This window comes from Orbicella faveolata, unplaced genomic scaffold (assembly GCF_042242905.1).
Source record: "Orbicella faveolata isolate gen_17 unplaced genomic scaffold, um_ofav_v1 contig_3, whole genome shotgun sequence".
Classification (NCBI taxonomy): Eukaryota; Metazoa; Cnidaria; class Anthozoa; order Scleractinia; family Merulinidae; genus Orbicella; species Orbicella faveolata.
In genome coordinates this window covers 11,809,252-11,835,521 of record NW_028301558.1, presented here as the reverse complement: position 1 = coordinate 11,835,521, position 26,270 = coordinate 11,809,252, and the positions used below count along the sequence as shown (strand labels likewise).

Here is a 26,270-nt window from a genome sequence, read left to right as displayed (position 1 = left end):
GGGTCGATTGTGATTGATACCCCCTACAGAGAGGAAGGAGGAGGTGGAGAGGGTAAGGACGAGGGCAGGAAGAGAGGGGGGAAGAGGGGTTGAAGGGGGTTGAGAAGGGAAGTTGTATGGGAGGGGAAGTGTGGGAGCATCTAGAGTCGGTATAATTTTCAAAGGGATCTTCAAGACGAAAGTTGTTTATGCAAATACTTCTTCGTTGTAAATGTGATATACGGTATAGATTTTAGAGGTCTTAAAAGCGATATGCAAACTCACACACATTTGAACTGAAGAAAGATGGAGTTAAAAAATTCCTGCCTGCAGTACACTACCATAAAGAATTCCTAGATGATACTTCTCCGGATTTCTACGACTCTGTCAAATATAGGTGCTGAAGTTTGTACCTGGGCTTATTACTCGACATATCAGACACGCATGGATGCTATTTTTGTTATTGAGTTCACCCTGATGTCACGCGTGGACGGTCTCGGTTGGTTAATGATGTTGAAAACTGCAAATCTATTTATAAAAACACAACAAAGGCGCGTGCGACGGATTCTCTATAATAATATAAGGGAAACATAATTAGGTTTCGACGGTAAACAAAAGGAGATGGAGAACAGTTATCACGAACTGACCCGCAACAGTATCGTGAAGTCGCCTGCTGGATTTAAGAGCTTGAAAAAGTGACAAAACCGCGCAATATTTTCACGGTTGTTATGACAAAAACCGGATATTAGCGCTTTACTACGTGTGATTTTTGAGTGAATGATGCCGAGTCTTGCAAAAGACTACTAGTCTATTAAAGAATATTAGTCGAAAGTATAGATTTATCCATAGATTTATCTATAGTGCGGAAGTCGATGATGTTATTCTGAAGTCAATTAATTAAGCAGAGTATTTTTAAAACAACTACCTCGATCCCATCCCGGTCCAATCACAGCGAAGGCATCAGTAAGGTGCTCCACTCAGGATATGGGCGTTAACTTAAAGAGGCAACTAGCTCAGCAAAAAACCCTCGTCCGTTTAAGCTTCCAATTCTTGCAGTTCACAGCTCGGCGCAAAGAAATCTAGCGTGATCAATCAGCCCATCCGCATGCAGTGAAAGTTCGAAGCAGGAAAGCGAAAGCTGTCCAGAAAAGTTCGAACTGAGTTGTTATTCGGAAATAACTCGTCGCACGAAACTGCAAGAATCCAAAAATGCTATCTAAGAATAAGCGAGTTTCGTCAGAAGATCGATCCTTCCAACGCGGCAAAAGAATTTCGAGGCTGACGAAGGAACGACAGCGTTTTACACCGTGGTTAGAGGAGCAGATTAACCGAGGAGATATTGATGGCTTGGAGTGGATCGACAGAGAGAAAGGGCTGTTCAAAGTTCCCTGGGTGCGGGTGGATAAACCCGAGTTCGTCCTTGAAACTCATGCGGAGCTCTTTAAACGCTGGGCACAACACACCGGAAAATACCGGCAAGGCGACCAACCCGATCCCTCCACATGGAAGACCAGGTTTCGCTGTGCTCTTCATAAGATGCCAGATATCGTCGAAGTAAAGGAGCTGGGAAGCTTAGAAGGAAGCAAGCCGTACAGAGCATTCAGGTTTAAGCCGAAACTGAAAGGTATAGTGCGAGTGTCATGTCTCTGCAATTTGCTCTGTTCAAAGGCAATAGTTGACGATACTTGTCAATTTTACATTCGAAGGGTACCTGCAGTCCTTTAAATGATCATGTGCTCGTGAAATGCGGCCTTTAACGCTATAGGCATGATTCTCTGTTGAATCGATTAATCGATTAAAATATTTGATTAAATTCTTTCCGAACGAAAAATACTTCGGTAAGAAATGAATTTTGCCTCGATTAGAGGAAAAAAAAATTTAATCCAGCAAAGATTTAGCTTTTCACAATGTGCTAGGAGATTGTATTCCGGTAAAAGGCTTCTTTATCAAGGGCAGAATTATATTTGAAGCCTGTAATTTCAGAAATGAGTGAGGCCTTTTCTAAACAAACAGATTTCGCTCCGTCGTGTTAAATATCACAAGGACAAGAAGTTTGAAGAAGAAACAACAAAGCAATAAAGAAATAAGAGAAGGATAAAGTTAAATAGCGGAGCGAATAACATACCTTCGAGACATTTTGTATTATCTTGAAGCAAGAATGTTTTTTCAGTTGTTTTCTTTGATTCAGTCGCAAATCTTCCGGGCTAAAAGTTGTCCGACAAATTTGAATGGTAGAATTTCTAGGACTGGTTCACGTCGAAGAATAAGAATATTGGAACTTTTTGATCAAAGAGAAATAAACGCAATTTACCCTTTCTTTTCACCGTTATTTTCCCCTGATTCCTTTGCAACTTGCGAATTTTAGGGTCGGTTGCCATAACACGGCACATAACTTTAGCTCAGCAAAATTTCCGCTTTTTCCCTCTTGATGGCCTGTGAGTCTTCAAATCAATGAATTGAATAACGCTCTTGACATATCTAATTTTTAAAAGTGTTTCCTAACAGAACTTCATGAGTGGCAAAAGAGGCCGAAATTTTAAATTGGAAACTGTAATAATCTTGATGCAAGTTAGACGAGAAAAGAACCGCTTAGGCACGAGTGCTGGACCATAGTCCGGAAGTGATAAATTTATGCCAGGGGAATTTGATTTTCATCTGCTTACGGAATCCAGCAATGTAGTCGCTTAACTACTCTGAAAACAAGCAGGGTTCTAAAAGACTCATCGATATCGAGTCTCTGCCAGGCTTTAAGGGTGTTATTTCAAGCATGGCATCTCCAGGTCTTGAAATTGTTTCGCAAAGCACGCGCCGTTTGATGACTAAAACATGGTAATAAGTCACGTTAGAATTTTAAGGGTTATTCCCTGACCTGCTAATCCCATTTCCACCTTTTTCGCTGCGCAAATCAATATTTCAACGCTTTTAGCCATTTATAGATAATTGGCACTAATGTGCTTTGATACCGCTTATCGCACAGCCACCCAACAATTGTTTTACTCTCTGTGTTTCTAATGTTTAAGGATGTGACAAGTCTTTCTCCGTTAGCTTTGGATAATGCTTCGTTTCATAAAGAATCCTTCATGAATCTCATCTCACTGAACTATTCCGGAATGTTTACAGGAAGTAGTACTGAAAGAATTCTTGGATTTAAACTATTTCAATAGACACTATGACATAATTGTTTCTTCATTCTTTTATCTTACTCGGCAACCAGCTAGCAGGTGTTCTGTTCACTTCAGACACCTTTGTCTTATCTATATTGCAACACTGGCTTTTATGTCCGCTTTTGTTTTGGTTAATGGTGCTCTTTTTTTTTTTTATCGCCGGCGGGCTCTTTAATATTGTACTGGCATTGTGAAAACTTATGGCAGAAAAGCTGGGGGAATTCTTTTTTCGGTAACAGACTACAAGTGGAAAGTCCACTTAAACTGAAAGTTAAAAGAAAAATAACACAATCTTTTGGTGTGTCCTTCGACGACGGCGTGGCAGGCGAGGTGGCCTCATGGTTAGTACGCTTGTCCCCGAATCGGGCGGTCTGGGTTCGAGCCCTGGCCGGGGACATTGGGTTGTGTTCTTGGGAAAGACACTCCCCTCACAGTGCCTCTTTCAACCCAGGTGTATAAATGGGTAACGGCGAGCTTAATGCTGTGGGTAACCCTGCGATGGACTAGCATCCTGTTCATGGGGGAGTAGAAATACTCCGCAGTCGCTTTATGCTACAGAAAGCGGGATAGGCTCCGGCCTGATGGGCCACCTGACTTGCATGCAGACTGTTGTTTTTGTTTTTTTGAACGATGACAGGCCTTAAGCGTTTAGGCAACGCGGACATGTTTTCAAAACAACACCCACTGGATACTTACTCGTACGTTGAACACTTATTATAATCTTTGAAAGACCTAACGACAAAGCCGTACAGGTATCCCACAGAAAGCAGGGTAGCAAATAATTCTCTTGTGTCGTTTATGTTTTGATTGCAGTTGTCAGTGATTTTCTGGTAATTGGCTATGGGCCAGTGTCAACAGAAACACAGATCACCTAATCTTTTACCAGTTCGTTGCATCTTCCTTAGTTGAGCATTTGACACTGCGCCAAGTTTGATTTACATCTTGCAGGACATTCTGGAAAAAGGAAGTTTATGTAGCTCGTTGAAAGCGTCTCAATAGCATTTGAATCGCAATGGGTGGTGATGCTTTGTTTCGTTCACGGCCTCTCCGAAACAAGGAAATAATAAAAAAATTGAATAGCAAACAAAAAAGACTATAGAGAGTCCTGTACTAAACAGAAACTGGACAGCCTTACTTTATTTTGTCTGATGTTGGGTCTTCAGCCTGTTCTCACGGTACAGAAGTCCAGAGGAGTCTTGGCAGGTTTTAGTCTGCTCAGTGTCGAATGAATTCTTGATTTAGCTGTAATCAACGTCTCGAAGTAGACTGATAAAATCGACGCCGCTTCTTCAGAGCGATTTTTCTCGCGCGTTGTACTTTGTTCAAATATAACGTACTGCCGATTTGGAAATAAAATGAGCACTTTTGAGTTCTATGATTTTTTAGTGCAGTTGAGTGCATTGAGGAATGTGCCCACGCTTTTGATTCACTTGCCCGTAGGCAATAAACAGAGATGGCGATTAATAGTATGGGTTCAATACTAAAGTAAAAACGTTGTTATGATAGCCTTCAGAGCGCGTGCGTTGTAAAGTTAGCCCAATTTTATGACCAATTTTATGAGGAATAGATGAAGAATGGCTTCTATTAATTTACAGTAGTAAAATAGTGCATAAATAAACCTCTGCCAATTCGGGGGAAACCGGGAAGTTTTGGGTGTAGCCGGAAATTAGGATAGAAATCTTTCGCCGCTGTCCAGTTACTCTTGGATGCTTCGGCGAAAGGAAAATCGAAAGCAGAGGATGTACTGTTTCCGCCTGAAGAGCAAGCTACCATGGAAAGTGCGCAGTGTGAGCTCCAGGAAATAGTTTGACTTCTGCATCTCAGAGTCCATCGGACTGAAAATCACAGTAAGCAACTGCAAGTTCATCTGATTTTTGAAAAAAAATATGGTGTCAAAATGAAGCCATATCAAAAACACCCTTTAAAGCGTTTGTCACACGCATGAATGCCTGTCGAAATTGAAATTTTCGCTTTCGTGTTTCATTCTTTTATTCATTGTCAATCACTGACAAACGTGATTTGCATTTTGTTCGTGGCAGCTTCCCGAAAAGGTTTTCAATATATAAGAGCTCAATAGAATGCTTTGTTTTCTCAAGATTACGTTAAAGCTGTACCTTTTTTCCAACTAGGCTCAATGTTTTTCAGGTCTCGGATCACATCTGATAACCAAAAAAAACTTATGACTTCCGTATCTTTTCCCCAGTAACTTTCGAACCCATTATGGACAATGCTATGGTACCGTCAGATTTGACTAAAATAAACCTTGAATAGTTATGTTATACAATGTACTGCGTGTTGTCTCTTTATTTCCGTCTTGGCAATTTATTCTTTGAATGCACTGAGAAATTATATTTTTTTCAAGTTCATCTTCAGTCACACAACGGAAATATCAGTCGGATTGCCCGGCTAGCGTGTAGATCGATCATTTAAGCAAACATTTCGCGCACAATTTTTATTTGGTTTTCCAAAAATGGAAAGAGCGGAACCAGATTTCGTTCAGTTCTCCTGGTTTCGTGAAAGGAGGAATCGATAAGTAAACTGCAGCTGTTCGCTGTTTTCCATCATGTGCCGGCATCACTACCTCAACACGATACATAGTTACACAAAAGTAGATACCTAAGCGCGAAAAAGATTTTGTCAAATTTCTCTGTGTTCAGATAATGAGTTATTTGTGTCAGAAATAACCGTCCCCTTCCCCCCTTCCAAAAAAAAAAAAAAATAAGAAATCAGAGATAAGGCAAGTTGGAACCTTCAAGCTTTTAGTTAAAAACAGTGAAGGTACCTCAAAGGAGGAAGAAAATGTTAGTCATATTCTGTATAATTGTGTCTAAATGTTCAAAGAAGAAATTGTTCAATGTTCAATGTGTATAATGGTCGATATAACCAGCTAGTTCACAGGCATGCCACTTAAACTGAAAGAAAGAAACATTTCAAATAAACATAATAGGCTTACACATCCCAACTGACAGGAGGCAGACAAGTAGGCTATCTACAAGCATGACCGAGGAGTTGAATTAGGGTCTACCGAAAAACAACTCCAGTTAAGTGGTCAGAGCGGGACTTGAACCCGCCACACTGCCTCCCCTTTTAGCACCAAGGTTTTCAGCGGAAACCTCAATCGGCAAACCGCTAGAAGTCACGTGACTAAGCGCCGGGTCACGTTTGGAGATCTCAAGGCGGTTTTTCAATCCCGAGAAGTAGGTTTTCACGTAAGTGATTTACCTGAACGTTTTTTATCCTGAATTTCTGTTTATACCACGTGCGCAGTAAGGAAATTAGTAAACCTGTCTTTTTAGTGCATGCTTAGATATAATGTTTTAGCCAATGAGTGAAAATAGGACCTTTTGTTGCCAATTGAAAATCAAACACTGCTGTTGTCTGGAAATTCAATATGGCGGCCTCTTCAGGTGAATTAATCTTTCATGTTCTCGTAACTAGACCAACAGAGGTTACAAACGTCTAACGCCAAACGCCTAACCTGAAACTGCTGTTTACGGTTTGCCGTTAACATGGAAACCTTGGTGCTAAGTGTCTCTAATGATTCTAAATGTTGCAACTGCAAGTAGCAATGCACACAAACAATTTATAGCGTGAATGGTCTTCCGAACGGTCGCGCGAATGTACTAAACTTGTTTATTGTTGCTGTTTTTTTTCTTGTATTCTAGAACGCAGTCCTTCCTTTAAGCGCCCTCCTGACAAAGTAGACACGAGAAGACAGTCACCAATGGAGTCACTAGAGTCAAAGAACTCCACTGGCACCGAAGCCGCTGCAATGAGCATGATCAGTGGCTCAATAGAACAATGTGAAATGGTGAGTGGCAGGCTTGTTTCACAGCCCAAGCGGCTTTACACGCACGTTTATCCTCCACGACAACATCCACGCAACGCGCGCGGTAATATCACCCGCGGGAGAACTGGGTGTCATTCCTAAAAATAACTTGAGAGAGATTGTCTTAGACCATTTAGCTCAATATCATGGATTTCTAACCCTTCCTCCTTTCTTGAAAATAACCAAACCTGTCACGCGGATTTCACTCACGTGGACAGCCCAAGGAGCGCTGCACGCATTCTCATCCTCGACGAAAACATCCACGTAACGCGCGTGGTAACATTATCCTCGAGGAAACTGGATACCATATCTAAAAATAACTTGAGAGAGATTGTCTTGAGAAAAAGGCCTGTGTGCGAGATCAACTCTCTTATTCTTTATACTCGCTTGGCTTGAGTGATTGATTAATACGAACCATGGCTAGATTTTCGGTGGCCTTTGTCCACAATCACAGTTCGGAAGTTGCTCATGTAGTTGTTACATTTATGGCTTTTTTTCCCCTTTCCTCGGTGTACTTGGGAGGCGCGGTGGCCTCATGGTTAATGCGCTCGACTCCGGAGCCAGCGGTCGGGCTTCGAGCCCTGACCGGAGACATCGTGTTGTGTTCTTGGGCAAGACACTTTACTCCCATAGTGCCTTTCATCACCCAGGTGTGTAAATGGGCACCGGCGAATTTAATGCTGGGGGGTAACCTTGCGATGGACTAGCGTCCCATCCAGGGGGAGTAGAAATACTCCTAGTCGCTTCATGCTACAGAAACCGGGATAAGCTCCGGTCTCACTGGAGACACGTGGCTCGTATGAAGACTTTACCTACCTACCCCCTCGTTGTATATATCGCGCGTCGTGTAAAGACGGTTTGCATTCGTTCCTGAAATAACGCTCCAAGAAATGACGATTTGTAACTGATCAGAGCCATTTTTATATAGTGGGAGTTATCCCGGGATCCCAATCATTGTCTCATGTCAAGTAGGAATATTACCTAATTTTACTTTTTTATTTTGGCATTTTGTGTGCTTGTAGTATTGTGATCATGGCTGGGACAGCTATTCTCCCGATGGGATTCAAGGCCAGCATGGATATGGACAGAGCGATCAGGAAGCAAACTATTTTGGTAGGGAAGAGAAGGGGTTGTCGCATGATAAGAATGGGGACATCACATGACGCTTTCAATATTGCTGATCCTAGCAGTGTGCAGGACGCGTGTCACATGTGAACTTGGTAAAATGGCCAAGGTCACCTAGTGTCTCTTGCTAGTTCAGTAGTTCGATCGCCCAACCGGTGTCTGGGAGGTCATGGGTTTGATATTCTGTTATAGACTCAGATTTTCTCTTTCTCTTACGCTCGTTACAAATCAACATTTTATGTTTATCAAAGGTATATTTGTAGGAAAAGCAGACCACAAACTACTTACCAATCTATTTGGCCGGTAAAGATTGGTAAGATTCCGGAACTCGAGATACCTATAATTGCATTCTCGTTCATGGGTTAAATTTACTTGCTAAATAACACCATTAAACTTACAAATATTATTTTTCCCAAAATCTCAATTGTTTTCGATTTGCGGTCTTAAATACGTTGATAAGTCTATCTGTAGAAAAAAAAAAAACTGATTATGAGTTATTCTGGCATAGATTTACCATGGGACGTGCGGCCCAGGTGTCTCCTGCAAGGAGGATTCAATGGGGTCATGTTCAATGAGGTAAAACCAAGGATACGTATATTTATTTCATGGCATACAGCATCATCATCATTACGTCTGGAATCAATTCTTCTCACACCCGGCCCTACAATGAGAAAAATATTGCTATTGTCCCAACCTCGTTCCCAGGGTCTTTTCCCTGGCTTGGGGGTGGGGCGGGAAAAGGCCCTGGGATCGGCCGGTGAATCCTTCATATTGATTGGTTGATTGTTTTAAATAATTAATGCAAAATTTGGCCAAATAAAGATAATTTATGCATTATGCCGAAATAAAAATGGCGGAAAGTATGTCCACTCCGACGAAGATTTCTCCTCGCAATCCAGTTTGCAGACTCTGTGGTGATTCTCGTGAGAGTCGCTATATGCTTCGAATATTCAGCAAAGCTGGTTCATCAAAAGATCTGTGCGCCAAAGTCCATAAAACGTGTGGCATAAAAATTTCGGAAGACGATATGAGGTCAAAGGTTTTATGTAGGGGTTTTGTTTCGTTCGTGAACAAGATGGAACAGTTTATTCAGAGAGCCCAATCCATAGAGAATACACCATTGGATCAAATCTCAGAATATGCTGTAAAGCGATGCGTTCAGCTGTCACCTTCTTCGCTTCAGCCGTCGAAGCGTTTATCATCGAATATGCCATCCGAAAGCTCTGTGCACGTGGATGAGCCGTCGAAGCCAATCACACCAACAGGAAAGCAGCTCTCCTTCTCAACTCCACAAGCTGCGACAATTTTAATGCCTAAATCAACCGGAGATAACTGCTCAGCCTCTTCTACGGATCAGCCGAGAAGAAATACTTCGACGTCTGCAGAACAGTCGTCTTTCTCAACACCGCAAGATGCTACCGGCGTGACCGCGGTGCCAATGTCTAAATCAAAAGGACATGATTGCACAATCACTTCCTTGGATCAGCTGTCGAGGCGAACGACATTAAGTTCGGTAGAGCAGCCTTCATTTCCAACTCAGCAAGCTGCAACTGTTCTAAGGCCTAAATCAACAGGAGACAATGACTGTACATCATTATTTGAAGGGCAGTCGTTATTGACTGAAAGACAGCAGAAAATGATTGTACAAGCTGTCAGCCACAAGGATGCAATTGTACTGGCGGCTATCTCGAAAGATCACTGTCCAAGTGTTGTGAAAGAGTTGAAGAAAATCGTTAGTGACGAGTTGAAAACATCGTGTGCAGAGCTGTGCAAGCGTTCTCAAGGTTCCATTTTATATGGAAATGATTATGACAGCATGAAAGACTTTGATTTCAGCAAAGTTTGGCTTGAATTGAAGACGAACCTCCCTTTCTTTGTTGAGCTCATGAACGCAGTGTCTGGCAAGGAGAACTCCGTCGCAGAAACAAAGCTTGAGCTTCAAGTAAAGTACAGTTTTTTGTACTCGATCCTTATGAACGAGAGGTGGCATGAACTCAACCTGGTGAAACGTGTGAATACAGTTCTCATCATTGAAGGTGGATGTACCAAAAAGGTCAGTAATATAATTTATAAGTTGATGATGTATAAAAAATTCATTGCTTTCCTTTATTATGTCCCTTACTCCCACTGCGTGAGTGGTATCAATTCATACATTGAATACAATCTATGGTTGATCCTCTTTTCTTATACAAAGCTTGACAGAACGTTTGTTATTGTTTGGTAGTTTGGTGTCAACAGTGAGTCATTAGTTAGGCTGTGATTGAGATTGTATTTGAAGAATTAATTAAAAAGCATGTAATGTATAGGATATTTACACAGCGGCGTGAAGATATGAATTTTATTTTTGGGTGGTAAAGCAAGATTCTACAAACGAGTGCAGCGAGTGAGAAAAATATTGTTTTGACACACCATGTAATCAGTTGTCTTTTCATGTATAGACAACTAACTGTTTGTAAGCACAACCATGAAAGTCATAAATATCCTCACTAGCGGGGATATGGCCAATATGCCACTTGGGTCCTGGATTTAGTTTCGTATGGATTTTATGTGTATTACATTTCCAGTAGAACACTCATGTCCATATAATAATAAGTGATCTTTGCAATGAATTGAAAATAAGAGATCAGTATTGCATGTATGCTGAATTTGACACTTTTATTTCTGCTCCCCTTGTAATAGCTTCAAGAACGACTGAATAAACTTGGCGTGTGCCTGTCGACTGGGAGAAGGGATACCCTGCTAAAGCTCTTAGGAGGTCACTTTTCGGATATAGTGGTGCAGCAAGTAAAGAAAGGAAGTGTGTTCCGAGGCACTGGTGACAACTGGGACCTGAAAATTTTGAAGGGTCACATGAGAAAGAAAATCCAGAATGATGATCTGCACTTGTTTGCCAGTAACCTGATTGAAAACAGAATCGACTTCAATCACTTGCCCAATGACAGCCCCAAAGGCAACATTAGAGATTTCCCTCGACATAATTTTTCTTTAAATGTACCAGAATGGAAAAGGTATGCAGAATATGCCAAAATCATTGTTGGGCGAATTGTTCTTGAGTTCTTTCCCAAATTTAAGTTCTTGAAAGCTGTTATCCCCGAGCACATTTCTCATGAGTACAGCCAACAAATGTCAGAGAAGTCCATCATAGTAAGCCTGCCAATCATCAATGCAAATGAAGCAAAGTATGATGATTGTGTTAACATTTTAAGAACCTATGAAAAGTGGATTGCTGAAATCTATGTTCAAGCAGGGCTGCTAGATGAAATGCCACACACAGATAATCCACCAATTCCTGAAGGACCTGCAGCACCTGGACAGACAAATGCACACCAACAAGACACCTATGATGACCCAATGAGAGATATGAAGATTGCATTTGCAGGTGATCAGCTAATTCGTGTGAGATTTGCAGGTGCCAAAGATTTGCTATCTGGTTCGCACACAGCAGCTGATCGTTTTGAACATTGCTCGCCCTTTAAACCAGTGATGTGGCATACCAAAGCATCCCTTTTACAGTATTCATACTCATTTCTTCACAAAGCAGAGTCTGTCAATCAAGTTGGCACCTTAAAGTACTTCAGGGAGAAATACAATAGGAGGAATGCTACCCCTTCCAAAGTTCTTGACTCCTATGAAGGAAGCGAAGAGTTGTTCCTCAGTGTGGGGAAAGCCTACATAGTAACTGCTGCCCTGAACTTTTTTGGGATGTCAGACCTTGAGGAAAGGCCCTCATTACATAAATTCCCAGAAAACATTGCGCGTGAGACCTTAGAAAACAAGAAGAAATACTTTGATGATGCTTTTGGCAAGTTCATTGACAAGTTCCTTTTACAGAAAGTAGATGTCACTGACTGCTGCAATGATGATGACTATGTCAAGAATTATGCCCTTTGTTTTATTTTCTTGGCTATTCTTGTCATGCAAATGAAGGACACTGCAGCAGAAGGAGATGGCAACAGAAATCTCATCAACCAAAAACTCTTGCTGTCAGTTTTCAAGTCAATGGGGGCTTACAGCAAATATGCCATTGAAATGTTTGTGAGTATAGCCCAAATTGAGTGCCTATTAACTCCACGCCTGGCTGAACAGTTCAAATGAGGATTTTTTGTCAATTGGAGGGGTGGTGCTGGAAGGAATATTGAAGACGACCTGGCCCAAGAAATTTCTAACCGTTGCAGTAAAAGCATTGTCCAGAGGCAGGGACCAAACAAAACCCTGAACTCTATAAGCAAGGTCTGCAAAGCAACCACTGGCATCCATCAGATTGTAGAAGAATTTGACTGTTCTGTAGGGATCCACAAGACATCTGTGCAACATACAACACGTGACTCACTTAAAGATGAGAAAGAAATGGTGTCTGACCTATTGCGATTGAATCCTTTCAATTATATGCCAGCAAGATTTCATGACAGCTTCCCTGACATTAAAAGGTCTCCTCTTAGGTATTTAAACATTGTGGACTATCATCAGTGGCTAGCCAAACACTTGGAAGAGTTATCAACTTAGACTTACACTTAAATGAAGATCACTGAGGGCCTAGTTAATCAATAGTGTTCTTTAGGAGAGTAAATCAATGTTCACAGTATTTATGATGATGTTGTAATCATCATCAGAGATCATCAGTTCTACATATAGTATTGTGCTCAGATATAAGCGAAAAGAACAAAATGTGAAAAAAAAAAGATCAATGTCACGGTAACAACATAATTAATTAAATATCAATAGTGTATTTTAATAGAGTAAATCAAAGTTCACAGTATTTACAATTTATGGTGATGTTCTGATCATCATCAGAGTTCATTTCAGTTTTACATCTAGTATTGTGCTGAGATAATCATATATGCATGATAAGAACAAATGTAGACAAACTGATCAGTGTCATTGTAACAACAGAAATAATTAAATATCAATAGTGTACTTTAAGAGTAAATCAAGGAATATCTACAGCAGTTCACAGCATTTACAATTTATAATGATGTTCTGATCATCTTTAGAGTTCGTTTCAATTCTACACATAGTATTGTGCTCAGATATGTGTGATAAGTGAAATGTAGACAAACTGATCAGTGTCATGGCAACAACACAGAAATAATTAAATGTCAATAGTGTATTTTAAGACAGTAAATCCAGATATATCTATAGCAGTTCACAGTATTTACAATTTATGATGATGTTCTGATCATCATCAGAGTCCATTTCAGTTCTACACATAGTACTGTGCTCAGATATAAGCGAAAAGAACAAATGTAGACAAACTGATCAGTGTCATGGCAACAACATGGAAATAATTAAATATCAATAGTGTGTTTTAAGACAGTAAATCCAGATATATCTACAGCAGTTCACAGTATTTACAATTTATGATGATGTTCTGATCATCATCAGAGTCCATTTCAGTTCTACACATAGTATTGTGCTCAGATATAAGCAAAAAGAACAAATGTAGACAAACTGATCAGTGTCATGGCAACAACATGGAAATAATTAAATATCAATAGTGTGTTTTAAGAGAATAAATCAAGATATATCTATAGTAGTTGACAGAATTTACAATTTATGTTGATGTTCTAATCTTCGGAGTTAATTTTATTTCGACATGTCAACAGGAGTATGCTCAGATATCGGCGAACAGAACATTTTAAGTTGATGCTCTAATCATCATCGGAGTCCATTTCAGTTGTACACATAACAGTGTGTGCAGATATAAGTGAAAAGATCTGAGAAGAACAGGTTTCATCCCATACGCCAAATGATTTCAACAAGTCTGCTTCTGACTCAATAAATTCCACTCCCTCCACAACCTTTGCAGCCAGATTCTTATCTACAGAAATGTCAAATAGCGTTGAACACTCTGATGCCACTTTGGACTCGTGGTCAGAAATTGCACTCTTTATTAACCTTTCAAGGATAATGCGGTTATCGTTAGATAGAAATCTGACCTTGCTTCTAATAGCTTGGGGTAGATCCTCTTCAGTTGTTTTGAACTTGTCATCGCATATGCAGCAACAGTTCTCTTGTTGAACACTGGAGAATCCAAAGTAATCCAGAAGGAGTTTCCTTTGACAGGTGTCTTCTGATCTACAAAATGACTTCATTGATTCTTCCACATGTTTTTTATTATTTCCAATATCAGAGTTATTGTAGTAAAGTGTAGCACATGATGAAAGTCCCGTACGGCCGGCACGACCAATTTCTTGCATGTAAGCTTCTAGGCTACTTGGTGGTGTTATGTGGATGATGTTGGTCACGTAAGGAGCATCAACACCCATGCCAAGTGCTGATGTTGCAAATAGCACCCTCACCCTCGATTGTTCTTTCTTTTTTTCTGATATTATGTCTTTCTTCATGCAACTCGTTTGGGGGGCATGGAACTGTGCAAACAGTCTTGCAGTGGGTTCTAATGTTTCTCCAACACACTGTTTGGCTTTCAATATTCTTTCAAATAAGCCATAAGCATATCCGCAGTATTTCAGTTTCAGGTAAATGATTGTCATTGGGTAGTTTTCTCTTTGAATTGCCAGTTCATTGGCTATGGGTTTAAGGATTCTGTCATAACCTTCATTCCCATGATGATTACTCAGATGCACTTTCTTGTCCAGGTATATGTTCACTCGGTTAGGGTTTCGAGCAACAATTTTACAGTCATTTTTCAATTGCAGACTTTGTTTCAAGTCTCTCAATAAACGAGGTGGTGCTGTTGCTGTCAGAGCCATTGTGGGTACATTGGGAAAGAATGCCTTCAACACTGACAGGTCTTTGAAGTCTTTTCTAAAATCTTCACCCCTGAAAAAGAAAAAGAAACCCTGAGCTACAAATCTTCAAACATAAGTGCAATGAGACATACTAACAAAATTTTTGTTTAAGAGTAAGAATGTTTACTTAGTAGTATCTTGTTATTATGGTTCAGCTGTAAGAACATGGCATGGAGACAATGTATGATGTTCCAATAAGGAGTGTAAATATCATAGAATTCACTGATGAATTATCAATATAGTTCATAGAGTAAAATTTTCATCGTTTGTAAACAGAAAGAGAACAGAGCAGATTTTTTCCGAATTGTATTCGCAATGTAAATACTTGTCGGTGCCGTAACCGTGATTTAGATTTCCCGGAAATAAGCTAAGTCTGTAACAAACATGACATGAATAGACAAGGAATGAACATTTTACGCACTTACCATAATTCAACACAGTGAGCTTCGTCAACAATGCAGGCAACAACATTCTCTTGGAAGACTTTGCTTCCCATTAGCTCTCGACCTTCCTTACTTAATAGAGCCTCTGGATGGGCGAATACAATTGAAGTGTTGCCATTAACAACATCTCGAGGAAACTTCGTTGAATCCGGGACCACGTGCTCGCTTGGTTCTTGTTCATTTCCGAACAAGTTCTCGGCCGGTTCCTTCTCGTTTACAGCAAGCTGTAAGACATCAGCGGTTATCCTGCGAGCTTTTAAGACTTTCAGCTGATCTTCAATGATGGAATTTAATGGACATACTACAATAACTATGTTCTTGGTGGTCTTCACAGGAATAAGATGAGGTAGAAGGTGAAAGAGCATTGACTTGCCAAATCCAGTAGGTAGGACTCCAATAACATCCTGACCTTTCAGCATATATTCAAAACACTTCATTTGAAGAGGTTTTAAATTTAAAGGTGGAAAATTACCGTTATTTAAGGAAAATCCGACTCGACGAGGCACTGACAAAAACTTTGGTTCACTCGACGAGACCGCCATCTTGAAAGTTCCGTTTAACATATGATAATTTAGTACACCCAAGATATTTGGGTGTTCTGAGATCATGTGACCAGCCGATCCCAGGGCCTTTTCCCGCCCCACCCCCAAGCCAGGGAAAAGACCCTGGGAACGAGGTTGCTATTGTCCCATATGGACTTACAATCCCTCTTTTAGCGCGTTGCTAGCTTCATTGAAATATCCAAAAAAGAGAGAGCAGTTGCGTTTTTTCCTGAAATTATACACTTACTGACTTCTTTCATATGTGTTCGCAGTACTTTGCATTTCACCAGCTGGTAGACGTGCGTGATTTGGTGGAACCGGTAATGCCAGATGACTGGGACAAGTATTTTCCTGAGGGTGTTCAAAACCAGTATTACATGTCCTTATCCCAGGACCAAGCCACCGACTGAGGGACCTGGAACCTAACTACATTGCTGAGAAAACACAAAACAACAACAACAACAACAACAACAATAACAAACAGTATTTTGTTGACAAAGGGTGGGAACATTTGTCTATGGGGAAAACAAAATAAATAATATAAATCTCACATGAAGGTGAGATGATGAACAAAAGTTTGAAATAAATTGCAAGCAACTTGGAAAAAAACTAAAACAAAAGACTAGTAAAACGGATAATTCAGAAACCTGAAACTTTAAACTGGAGCTGCTTTTCTAAAAAGAGCTAAATATACACTGAAAACCCTTGACCAGAAGTTAAAAGTCTACCTGGCGTTCAGTAGTAACATGGATATTGTTACGACACAAGTTCTGATTCCAAATTAATAAAATGAAATGAACGAGACTTGAAAATGTTCCCTAAACGCCAAAAGTTGGAGTGAACAAGGTCTGGTTAAACTCTACAAAACCCAAAATTATTATTTTTTAGTTAAACCAAAGTTAAACCGTGGTTTTGATGAAATACTACGTCCCCTCACTCAGTACCTGTCAGTACTAATCCTTTTTGAATACAAAATTGCAAAGATTTATAATCACGATTGTAATTCGCATTTATTTCAAACTAGTTTATTTACAACGGCGAAGGAAGAATATGCTTGCCTTTGAGTTTCTTGTCCTTGGGTTTACCAATTACTTTAATAAAGGCTGTTTAACATGAATGGTTAGTGCACTAGGTTAGAAAAAGAAAACAATGCATGTGACATAAACCACTGGCATAGCCATTGTGACCATTGCATGAAATCGCCATGTTTATTCTGTTTAAATTAATATCTTAAATACGTTTAAGCCCTCTTTATTGTTATACAATTTAATGTCAAGACTGAAATTATATTTCCTATTGGTTTCTTCAGTTTTGAAGGTAATAAAGTATGTTTGTACAACAGTAACTAACCTTCTGTTCTTCGATAAAAAAAAAAAAAAAAAAAAACATTGAGTATTTTCAGGAACATGTGCTCCTGGGGTTCGGCTGACCTCACAGTCTGAAAAAAAGTGTTAGTGTGAGTGCCCTGTGTCAGTCCTGCCGGACTCCGCCTGAAAGTGCTGCCTTTTTTAGGGTTGTGGTATACAAAAGAGAGATTTCATAACCAGCAGCGGATAGGAAAGGGTAGTGAAAACTGCCATTGGGGTATCTAGAAGGCCTTTTAGGAATATGCCTCGACCAAACACATCTAATTATAACTAAATATTTGGGTTCTTCAATCCAATGTAAAGAAAAGGGACGCAGTGGGCATATTCAGTATTGTAACCCTTTCAAATGGCAAATGGTAACCCTTTCACATACCTACGGTAGGTACGTATAACTAACCCCAACTACAAGGAACCTTTTTTACTATCCCTTAAAGAGAAATAGTACCCTCCCCAAGAACAATAAGACACTCTACCCCTATATTATCCTTACTTACTACACCTAACCAGGAATATATATAATTATTTAACCTATAAACCCGATATTCGTATTTTTAATTTCAAGTTCTAATCAAATTTAATTTACTGGTGACCTTGATTAGGGTGCTTCGCTATAGAAGCCAATCGCTCAACATAACCGCTAACATAATTATAACTTTCAGTTTGTTATTTTCCTTTCCCAAGCGCGCATACTCTGCCACACCCGCTATAGCCACTGTGTTCGATCACAGCAGTTTGGGAACCCTTGTACTAAGTTAGGATTCCATATTTCAGTACTAAGTATGCCACAAAGGGTTCAGTTAAAGTGCTACCGAAACGAAATTTTCGTATGTGAGATTTTTGCTTAGTAATAAAGTTTCAGCCTTACTTAGAAACACTGAAGACTTCTTTTTTCGCATACGGTAAGCGAAAACTGTTTTTTTTTGGCCGTTCAAAGTTGGCTGGTTAAGCCCAAAATTGGCGGCCATCTTGGCGCGGCCAAAACAGCTTAGTGACGTCACTGGTTGTATTACTCTCATGCCGCGCTGAAAATTTAGAGCAATTATGGGAGGAGAGAATACTGTTCGAAGCCCCCCCCCCCCCCCCCCCCCGCAAACATCTTAAGGACATCTCAGAGCTGTAAACAGACAATAACAGTAGCCTTAGACATGAAGAGGTGGAGAGTCGATCCTGGGGCTTTTCAGTCTTTTTAGTTGGATATTTCCAGGATATTTTATGTAAGCAAGCAAACGAGTGCGAGTTCTTAAATCGTAAAATGATCGGGACACTTGGGCAAATGGCCAGCACTCAATTAAACAATATCTACCCTCATAAAGTAAAAAGGACATGAAAACAAGAGAAAGCGGCTTTTGAAAATATTATCCGGAGTGCTGCTGCACGAATCGCAGTTTGGAAACGTGATTACCAACTCATACAGCCGTTAATAAGGCGGTTTAAACTGTCATTATATTAGACATTAATTAAAAGTTCTCATCTGACAGGGCATCGAGATGCCAAAATGATGATATTATTTATTGAGCACGGGTTCTAAAATTGAACATCCTGTCTTCTCACTGACTCGTCTTGATGGACAATTTGGTGCAGGACCAAGGAATAACAAAAAGAAGAAAATTTTACGACTATTTAATATGCTTGGAACAGTTCTGAGAAACAACCAAGCCAGCTGTCGTTACTTCATCTGGCGCAGCAGTGCCAGTTTCCAGTTTGCCGTCTGCTTCCAGTTTCGTCGATGTAAAGATATGAAAGGAGGGCAAAAAGCAAAAAGCAATTTGGGGCGAAAGCTGATAGGTCCCTTCATTTTGTTGAGCTACTCACGAAATAGGAAACCCTAATTACTGTTCAAATAGTCAGCTTACAGCTGGAACAAATATAGATCTGCCTATCAATTATGGAAATTTCTTAATCAATCTTTCTTTTCGCGCGAATGACGACATCAAGCTGCCCTCGCTAGAACATAAATAGAGTGACGTTTATACTTGATGAACCAACCAGAAGAAAACTCACTTGTGAGCGTAAGAGCGGAAACAAAAACTAAACGGTAATGTCGGAAAACGTGAATACAACGATGAATGGAACACAGCCATCGAGCTGCCCCAGCGCTTCTACAGCAGAAAAAATTGGATCAACTTTTGCTTACTGCCTGATCTTCATTGTTTCTTTGACTGGGAACACCGTCATCGGAATAATTGTCTACAAAACGAAAACCATGAGAAAACCCATCAACTTTTTCATTGTAAACATGGCCACGTCTGATCTGCTGCATCCGATAATTGTTATCCCTAGGAGGATACGAGAGCTCTATATAGACTCCTGGCTGATCGGTGGTCCTCTTGGTCAGGCCTTATGTAAGCTGATTGTTTCCTTAGCAGATCTCTCTGCTACTGTGTCTATTCAGAGCCTTGTTCTGATAGCAGTAGATCGATTTGGTGCTGTGGTATTTCCTCTCCGTTCTCCACTCATCAGTTCAAAGCTGTGCCCGTTCTTCATTCTCGCCACTTGGATCGTCGCGATTGCTGTTAGCTCCCCAGAGCTCTTTGCCTTCAAACTTGTTGAATATCCAAGAAAACTTGTTTGTGAGCGGCATTGGAATGAAGTTTTTGGAGAGTCTTCATCCTTTGAGAATTACCTCTTGTCTTTTACAGTTGTATTCATGTTTATCCCGTTGGTGTTGATAACCATAATTTACATTATCATCTATCTAAAGCTCAAGTCGCAGAAGATTCCAGGCGCACAATCAGCCAACGCTGGACAACGACGTCAGCAAAGGGAGCGAAATGTGCTAAAGATGGCCGTTGCTATCGTGTTAGGGTGTGCAGTATGCTGGCTGCCCCTTGCTATCTTCTGGTTTATTCTTGTCCTTACGGATATCAACATATTGCCTAATTGTGGCGTCCCATACTTTCTCTCTGTTGTCTATTTTATGGCTTTAGCAAATAGTGCCGTAAATCCTTGTATCTGTTTTATTTTCAGCAGCAATTATCGTAAAGAACTTAAGGCTCTCCGTAGATAAATGACTTTGAACAGCGTAATAGCTGATGAAACGTATGTACGTACAAGCGAGAGGTTTAGTCGATCTGAAAGTCGTAAAAAACGTCTATTAAAAAACTTGCTTTTTATTTGATTCAATATATACACTATGACTAAAAGAAACTTTGCAGAACGGTTTTAGACCTATTATTGGACACTGACTTTGCCATCATTTCAGTTGCAGTTATTCTACAAACTTGATTTGTAATTTTCTTAAATTCATGAGACGTTTTCAGCTGTCCTAAACCGTGTAAATAAAGTTTCAATACTGCTCTTTGTTTGATTCAATGCCACGTGATAAACCTCATTCCTTTGCCATCATTTGTAGTTATTTCGTAAACTACTTATTCTCCTAATGATTAGGAATAAATAAAGTGCATAAGTGCTATTTAGCAACTTTCTTAGTTAGGAAGCAATTAAGTACGTGACAACGTCAATATAATGTTGCATGATAAAGTCCGGCCGATTCCCATTACTCGGTCATGTCTATGTAAAATTCTCTTTTACTTCTGCTCTCAAGTGGATATATATATGAAAGATAATAATTTCCCAGCTGCTTAAGTTGTGTATATAAATGCGATAATTATCACCTATGTCTTCATAAAAGATTCTCTTTTCGTAACTTTTAGCTCTTTTAATTATGGTCTTTTTTTGACTGAGCAGTATTTTATGAGTTGCCAAGGTGCACAAAGCTTTTCTTGACAACAAACCTTTATGTTCCATACATAAGTCTGAACCTAATTCAGAAGACAATCAGCCTTACAGGCATATGTGATGGTTTGTATACTAGCCGTCTCTTTCTTGGGATACTAACTTGCACGTATTAGAGAAAACCTCCTGGTGTTTTTCTGTCTGTTTTTCTCTCTGTTTGGCAACTGTTTCTAAAATTGACTTGATGGCTAACAGAGTTCCATTTTTTCTATTTCATCCTTTTTCATTGCTGTAGAATTACGCCTTCTATTTGGCAGTTTAAGGTGGTTAATTTTTCGTTGTGGTTGTTTTTTGTTTCATTTTTAGAGAATATTTTTCCACGTCATGTAAGATCGAAATGGTTGGTTAACTTAGTGGGAAGCTAAGACAGGAAGTTTCTGTCGATCATTTGCACGTTGTTATCAGCTGCACTTAATGTTTCACACATTATGTTCAAAATTTTCATTCTTGTACTAATTCTCGATGTTCAAAGTGTCATGCGATTATTAGAATAAAAATGAAAAATTTGAACGTAATGTGTGAAACACTAACTGCAGGTGATAATTCTCCATCGCTCTGTCTTGATTATTACGAAATGATTTTCGTAGTGATGAAAAAAACTCGCTCTGATGCATCAGAAGAGGGTTGAATTAACAAAACCTTCTTGCATACTGAAGCCAATTTTTCACGTTGAGACCACCAGGTGGTAACAAAATACTCTCGACCTGCCCAAGGCCCGGAATCAGTCAGTTTTTGTCACTATTATTCCGGCATAATTCTCGATTCTTTTGCTTCACTATTATGCTCAAAATAATGCTGGCATGATGTGTAAACCCCTAACAGTGTTAATCCCCTTAATTTCAGCTAAATGCTTAAAAGCCGCTGGTGACACCACAAGTTTTATTAAAGTTCCTCTGCGATACTCGGCTCCAGAAGTTGGAATATGTTCACTTGCATATCTTCATTATCTCCCTTTGACCGCCGTGGCGGCATTTTCGCTTCAGTAGTAGAAAGAAGAAAGAAAACCTCAGAGACCAGGGTGAGTTCGGGTTCGGAGCAACGCGAAAAGAAAAGGAAAAAGAAAAAGAAAAGAAAGAGAAAGAGAAAGAGAAAGAGAAAGAGAAAGAGAAAGAGAAAGAGAAAGAGAAAGAGAAAGAGAAAGAGAAAGAGAAAGAAGAAAGAGGAAAGAGAAAGAGAAAGAGAAAGAGAAAGAGAAAGAGAAAGAGAAAGAGAAAGAGAAAGAGAAAGAGAAAGAGAAAGAGAAGAGAAAGAGAAAGAGAAAGAGAAAGAGAAAGAGAAAGAGAAAGAGAAAGAGAAAAGAGAAAGAGAAAGAGAAAGAGAAAGAGAAAGAGAAAGAGAAAGAGAAAGAGAAAGAGAAAGAGAAAATGAAAAAGAAAAAGAGAAAGAAAAAGAGAAAGAAAAAGAGAAAGAAAAGGAGAAAGAGAAAGAAAAAAAAAGAAAGAAAAAGAAAAAAGAGAAAAAAAGGAAAAGAAAAAGAAGAAGAAAAAGAAGAAAAAGAAAAAGAAAAAGGAAAAAAGGAAGAAGAAGAAGAAGAAAAAGAAAAAGAAAAAGAAAAATAGGAAAAGAAAAAGAAGAAGAAAAAGAAGAAAAAGAAAAAGAAAAAGGAAAAAAGGAAGAAGAAGAGGAAGAAAAAGAAAAAGAAAAAGAAAAAGAAAAAGAAAAAGAAAAAGAAAAAGAAAAAGAAAAAGAAAAAGAAAAAGAAAAAGAAAAAGAAAAAGAAAAAGAAAAAGAAAAAGAAAAAGAAAAAGAAAAGAAAAGAAAAAGAAAAAGAAAAAGAAAAGAAAAGAAAAAGAAAAAGAAAACAAACAGAAAAGAAAAAGAAAAAGAAACAGAAAAAGAAAAAGAAAAAGAAAAAGAAAAAGAAAAAGAAAAAGAAAAAGAAAAAGAAAAAGAAAAAGAAAACCTCTGGGGCCAGGTAAGTTACGTTGGGAGCAACGCGAAAAAAAAAGACTCACCGTTTTGACGCGAATTGCTAACTAACCGAGCACCTGGAAGAGGCTAATCAAGGCTGTATCCGACATACCACACTGATCAGCCTCCAGACCTTCCAGGGATTTCGATTCCAAAAACAGAAGTGATTTCAAAATACGTTGGGAGGGATTACTTCGGGAGCAAGGCCTGTATGGTGGAGTCACTCTCTTATCTTTCATCCTATTTTGGGTAAATATAACGAATTTTGGCTCTGAAGGCTGATATAAAAATAAACAAATGAATAAACAAACAAAAGTCTAACTGTGATGATATAAGCCACCAGCAAATAAAATAATAAACTGTTGTTCTAATTTCCAGGTATTTTCTGGTTCACCTCCCCTCCGTGCTAATCCCTCTCTGAATACAAAAGTGCAAAGATTTTATAATAACGATGGTAATTCGCGTTTATTTTCAGTAACGTTTCACAACGGGCGAAGGAAGAATATGCTTGCCTTTCTCTTGTCCTTCGGTTAGCTAATTGCACGAATAAAGATCGTTTAACACGAATTAAGATTACGATACAGTTAGGTTAAAAACACAAAACACTGCATAAGACGAAAAATACTGGTATAGCCATTGTGATCAGTGTATGAAATCCTCATGTTATTCTGTTAGACTTTTAGTTAGACTTTTGTTTGTTTATTCATTTGTTTATTTTTATATCAGCCTCAAATACGTGTAAGCATTCTTTAGTGCTGTACAGTTGAATGCCAAGACCGAATCGAAATTATATTTCCCTTTGGTGTCTGCAGTTTTGAAGATAATAAAGCTTGTTTGTGCAACAGTAGCTAACGTTCTATTCTTCGACAAAAAAAGAACAACACTGAGGATTTTCAGGAACATATGCTCCGGGGACTCGGCTAACCTCACAGTCTGAGAACAGGTGTTAGTGTGGGTGTCCTGTGTCAGTCCCCCTGGTTCCGCCCGATAGTGCCACCCTCTTAAGGCTTGTGGTATGTAAAAGAGAGAGATTTCATAAGCAACAGCGGATAGGAAAGGTTAGTGAAAACTGTCCTTGGGATATTTGGAAGGCCTTTTAGGAATATGTCTCGGCGAAACATATTTTCAAATTTATTACGGCTTAGTCATCCAGTAAATATTGGGGCTCTTCAATCCAAGGTAAAGAAAAGGCACGCAGTGTGCTTATTTTAGGTACGTGAAAGGGTTATCATTTGCTACGGCAAAGAAATAAAAATGGTTGACGTTGGACCCCGGGGCGGAACCCTCACTGCATAAACGTTTCAGTGTGGGGTGCCAATATAAACTATACCTTTTAAACAATCAATCCTACTCTTCTGTATGGCCTGCTTATATTCTGCATATAGCTTATCTACGTTCTGCCATCCTTTTGCGCGTTTATTTTTCATATATATATATTTTTCCTTTTTGTACTTTTTTTTTATATTAATATAATTGATATGTCGTGCCAATTGTTTACTGTTATATTTCTTTTCTATTTTTAATTAATGTAATTTCAGTAAATAGTGTTAAAGTTATAATTTTTGTAAATAGTGCAAAACAATAAAAATCTGAAATATGAAATCTATAAAAAGGTCTAGAGCTAAATAGGTAACTAAAGTAACTACAGCGTAATGATAGTACAGACAAGAAAAAACCTCCTTATTGAGACTGAAATGCCAGCTGGTGAAGTGGGTCTTCGTAAAGAAAATTTATTAAAACATCCGTGATCATTATATCAGTATGAGAATATTAAATCTAAACCTATTTTCGAAAGTTCCTTTCTAAAGGCTTTCGTGAAATATCTCCCCTATATTATCCCAAGGATAGATCGTAACGGCTGCGCTATTAGCCTTTGTTTGCATTCTTCTGGTGTCACGTGTCATTTGCGTTGGTGGAGGTAGGGCAAAAGCTAGTCGAAGCTATTGTAATCTCGATAAGGGGATCAAGTATTAACGTTTTCTGGGTCGTTTCTGTCGAAGTCAAATAAAACAGGTTGCGTTTTTCGAAAAGCACTTACCTTACCCTTGGGCAGCCCTTTGGAACGAATGCACCACGTTGGGTACGATATCACCTTGGAGATTTTATAGTCATACAACCTGACCCCAACGTGTCAAATGCTCGATCTGGGGAAGGAGGTAGGAAAAAGGGGAATTGCTACTTTTGGAGTTGAAGAACTTTTAAACAACAGTTGTTTCCCATTTTCAAATTGCTCGGGAAAAAACGAGTTCCATTTGATACAAGTTCCATTCACAGGACTGACAGGGCCCTCTTAAAATGTCAGCTAAAGGGCGGCACACACAAGGGGACTAATATCTGTAACTAGTGCCCTGTAGATGTGCCACGACGGGACTGTTGATCACTGGTCGCAGGGACTTTTCTCACGAACAGTTCACTTGCAGTCGCAGGGACTTGTCCCAAAAATTCAAACCAGTTTGAATTTGTGGGACTAGTCGTAGGGACCAAATTTTAGTCCCTGCGACTAGATTTTGCGGCGAAAATGGCTAGTTCACACGATGGGACTTGTCCCCGTAGACTGCAAAACAGTCATATTTTTTGCGAATGCGGGCGACGGTCAATATTCGAACGAAAGGTCTGCGCGAATGTAAAAACGGCGAGGGAGAATGGGGAGAGACGCTAAAATTCTCGCCCGCGCGCTTCACACGCAAGGATCGCGCTTACAGCGCTTCGCGCCTTCCGAAAACGTCCACAAACGACTGTTTTGCAATCCATTGTCCCCGCGACTTGTTCAACCGTTGATACAGTCGGACTAGTCGCAGGGACTAGTTCCCTCGTGTGCGCCGACCTTAAGAATGACGAATAGCAAAACATCTTGTTAAATCAAAGATGCAAAAACAGCGCATTCTAATAAACCTGAGGAAAGACAAGAAAGATAATCAGAGAGGGTCTCAATGGAGTTAACTGTTTAGCGCCGGTATAATGATGTTTTTTTTGCTATCGTAACCGTATAAACCACAAAATATGAACTGATTAACGTAGGAAAGATAATCGACTTTTTAGCGTATGCGGTACTTAAGTGAAAGGTTGCTGATTTTCACGACAAATAAATAACAACATTTTTAGGATAAAAATGTAAATTGTAGTTTTACCACAGCCAACGGCCACATTCTGAAATCCAAACCCGGATAATCCTTTATAAGACTTAATTTTACTCCGTTAATCATAAAAATTACAATTTCCTCGATTGTAATTGGTTTGAAAAACTCCCATTTTCCACTAATTCACATGCCAAGTTGTTATCGGACAGTTCGTTATTGGACAGTTTGTTATCGGACAGTTTAATAAACCAATTACATTCAAAGTTGTAGTTTAAATCAACCAATCACATTCAAAGTTGTAGTTACGTGCGTGCGTGCTTGCGCTTTTGTGTTTTTGGCGCCTAATCGC

At 39.4% G+C, this 26,270-nt stretch overlaps 4 protein-coding genes across 5 annotated transcripts; 3 read left to right on the top strand and 1 right to left on the bottom strand.

Annotated features, from left to right (window-relative positions):
* The first annotated feature begins 471 nt into the window (after positions 1-471).
* On the top strand, positions 472-17,191 carry LOC110049678 (uncharacterized). Its single transcript, XM_089298004.1, has 5 exons — positions 472-1,603; positions 6,809-6,954; positions 7,995-8,085; positions 8,606-8,673; positions 16,104-17,191. The coding sequence occupies exons 1-5, from the start codon at positions 1,189-1,191 to the stop codon at positions 16,239-16,241; spliced, it is 858 nt and encodes a 285-aa protein (XP_089154130.1). The 5' UTR covers positions 472-1,188; the 3' UTR covers positions 16,242-17,191.
* LOC149106388 (uncharacterized) lies at positions 8,802-13,647 on the top strand. Its single transcript, XM_089298002.1, has 2 exons — positions 8,802-10,150; positions 10,777-13,647. Exons 1-2 carry the CDS (start codon positions 8,927-8,929, stop codon positions 12,190-12,192), a joined length of 2,640 nt encoding a protein of 879 aa, XP_089154128.1. The 5' UTR covers positions 8,802-8,926; the 3' UTR covers positions 12,193-13,647.
* On the bottom strand, positions 12,802-15,967 carry LOC149106387 (recQ-like DNA helicase Blm). The gene is made up of 2 exons (XM_089298003.1): positions 15,272-15,967; positions 12,802-14,877 (listed from the first exon to the last, which is right to left on the bottom strand). The coding sequence occupies exons 1-2, from the start codon at positions 15,895-15,897 to the stop codon at positions 13,746-13,748; spliced, it is 1,758 nt and encodes a 585-aa protein (XP_089154129.1). The 5' UTR covers positions 15,898-15,967; the 3' UTR covers positions 12,802-13,745.
* Positions 17,192-19,200: 2,009 nt separating the features above from the next.
* LOC110049676 (QRFP-like peptide receptor) lies at positions 19,201-25,348 on the top strand. Of its 2 annotated transcripts, XM_089298075.1 has the most exons (2): positions 19,201-20,202; positions 25,135-25,348. In XM_089298075.1, the coding sequence occupies exons 1-2, from the start codon at positions 19,237-19,239 to the stop codon at positions 25,186-25,188; spliced, it is 1,020 nt and encodes a 339-aa protein (XP_089154201.1). In that variant the 5' UTR covers positions 19,201-19,236; the 3' UTR covers positions 25,189-25,348. The 2 variants fall into 2 exon arrangements, with proteins under 2 accessions (XP_089154201.1, XP_020611141.2); XM_020755482.2 differs by lacking the exon at positions 25,135-25,348 and having other exon boundaries at positions 19,201-20,481.
* Positions 25,349-26,270: the final 922 nt, after the last annotated feature.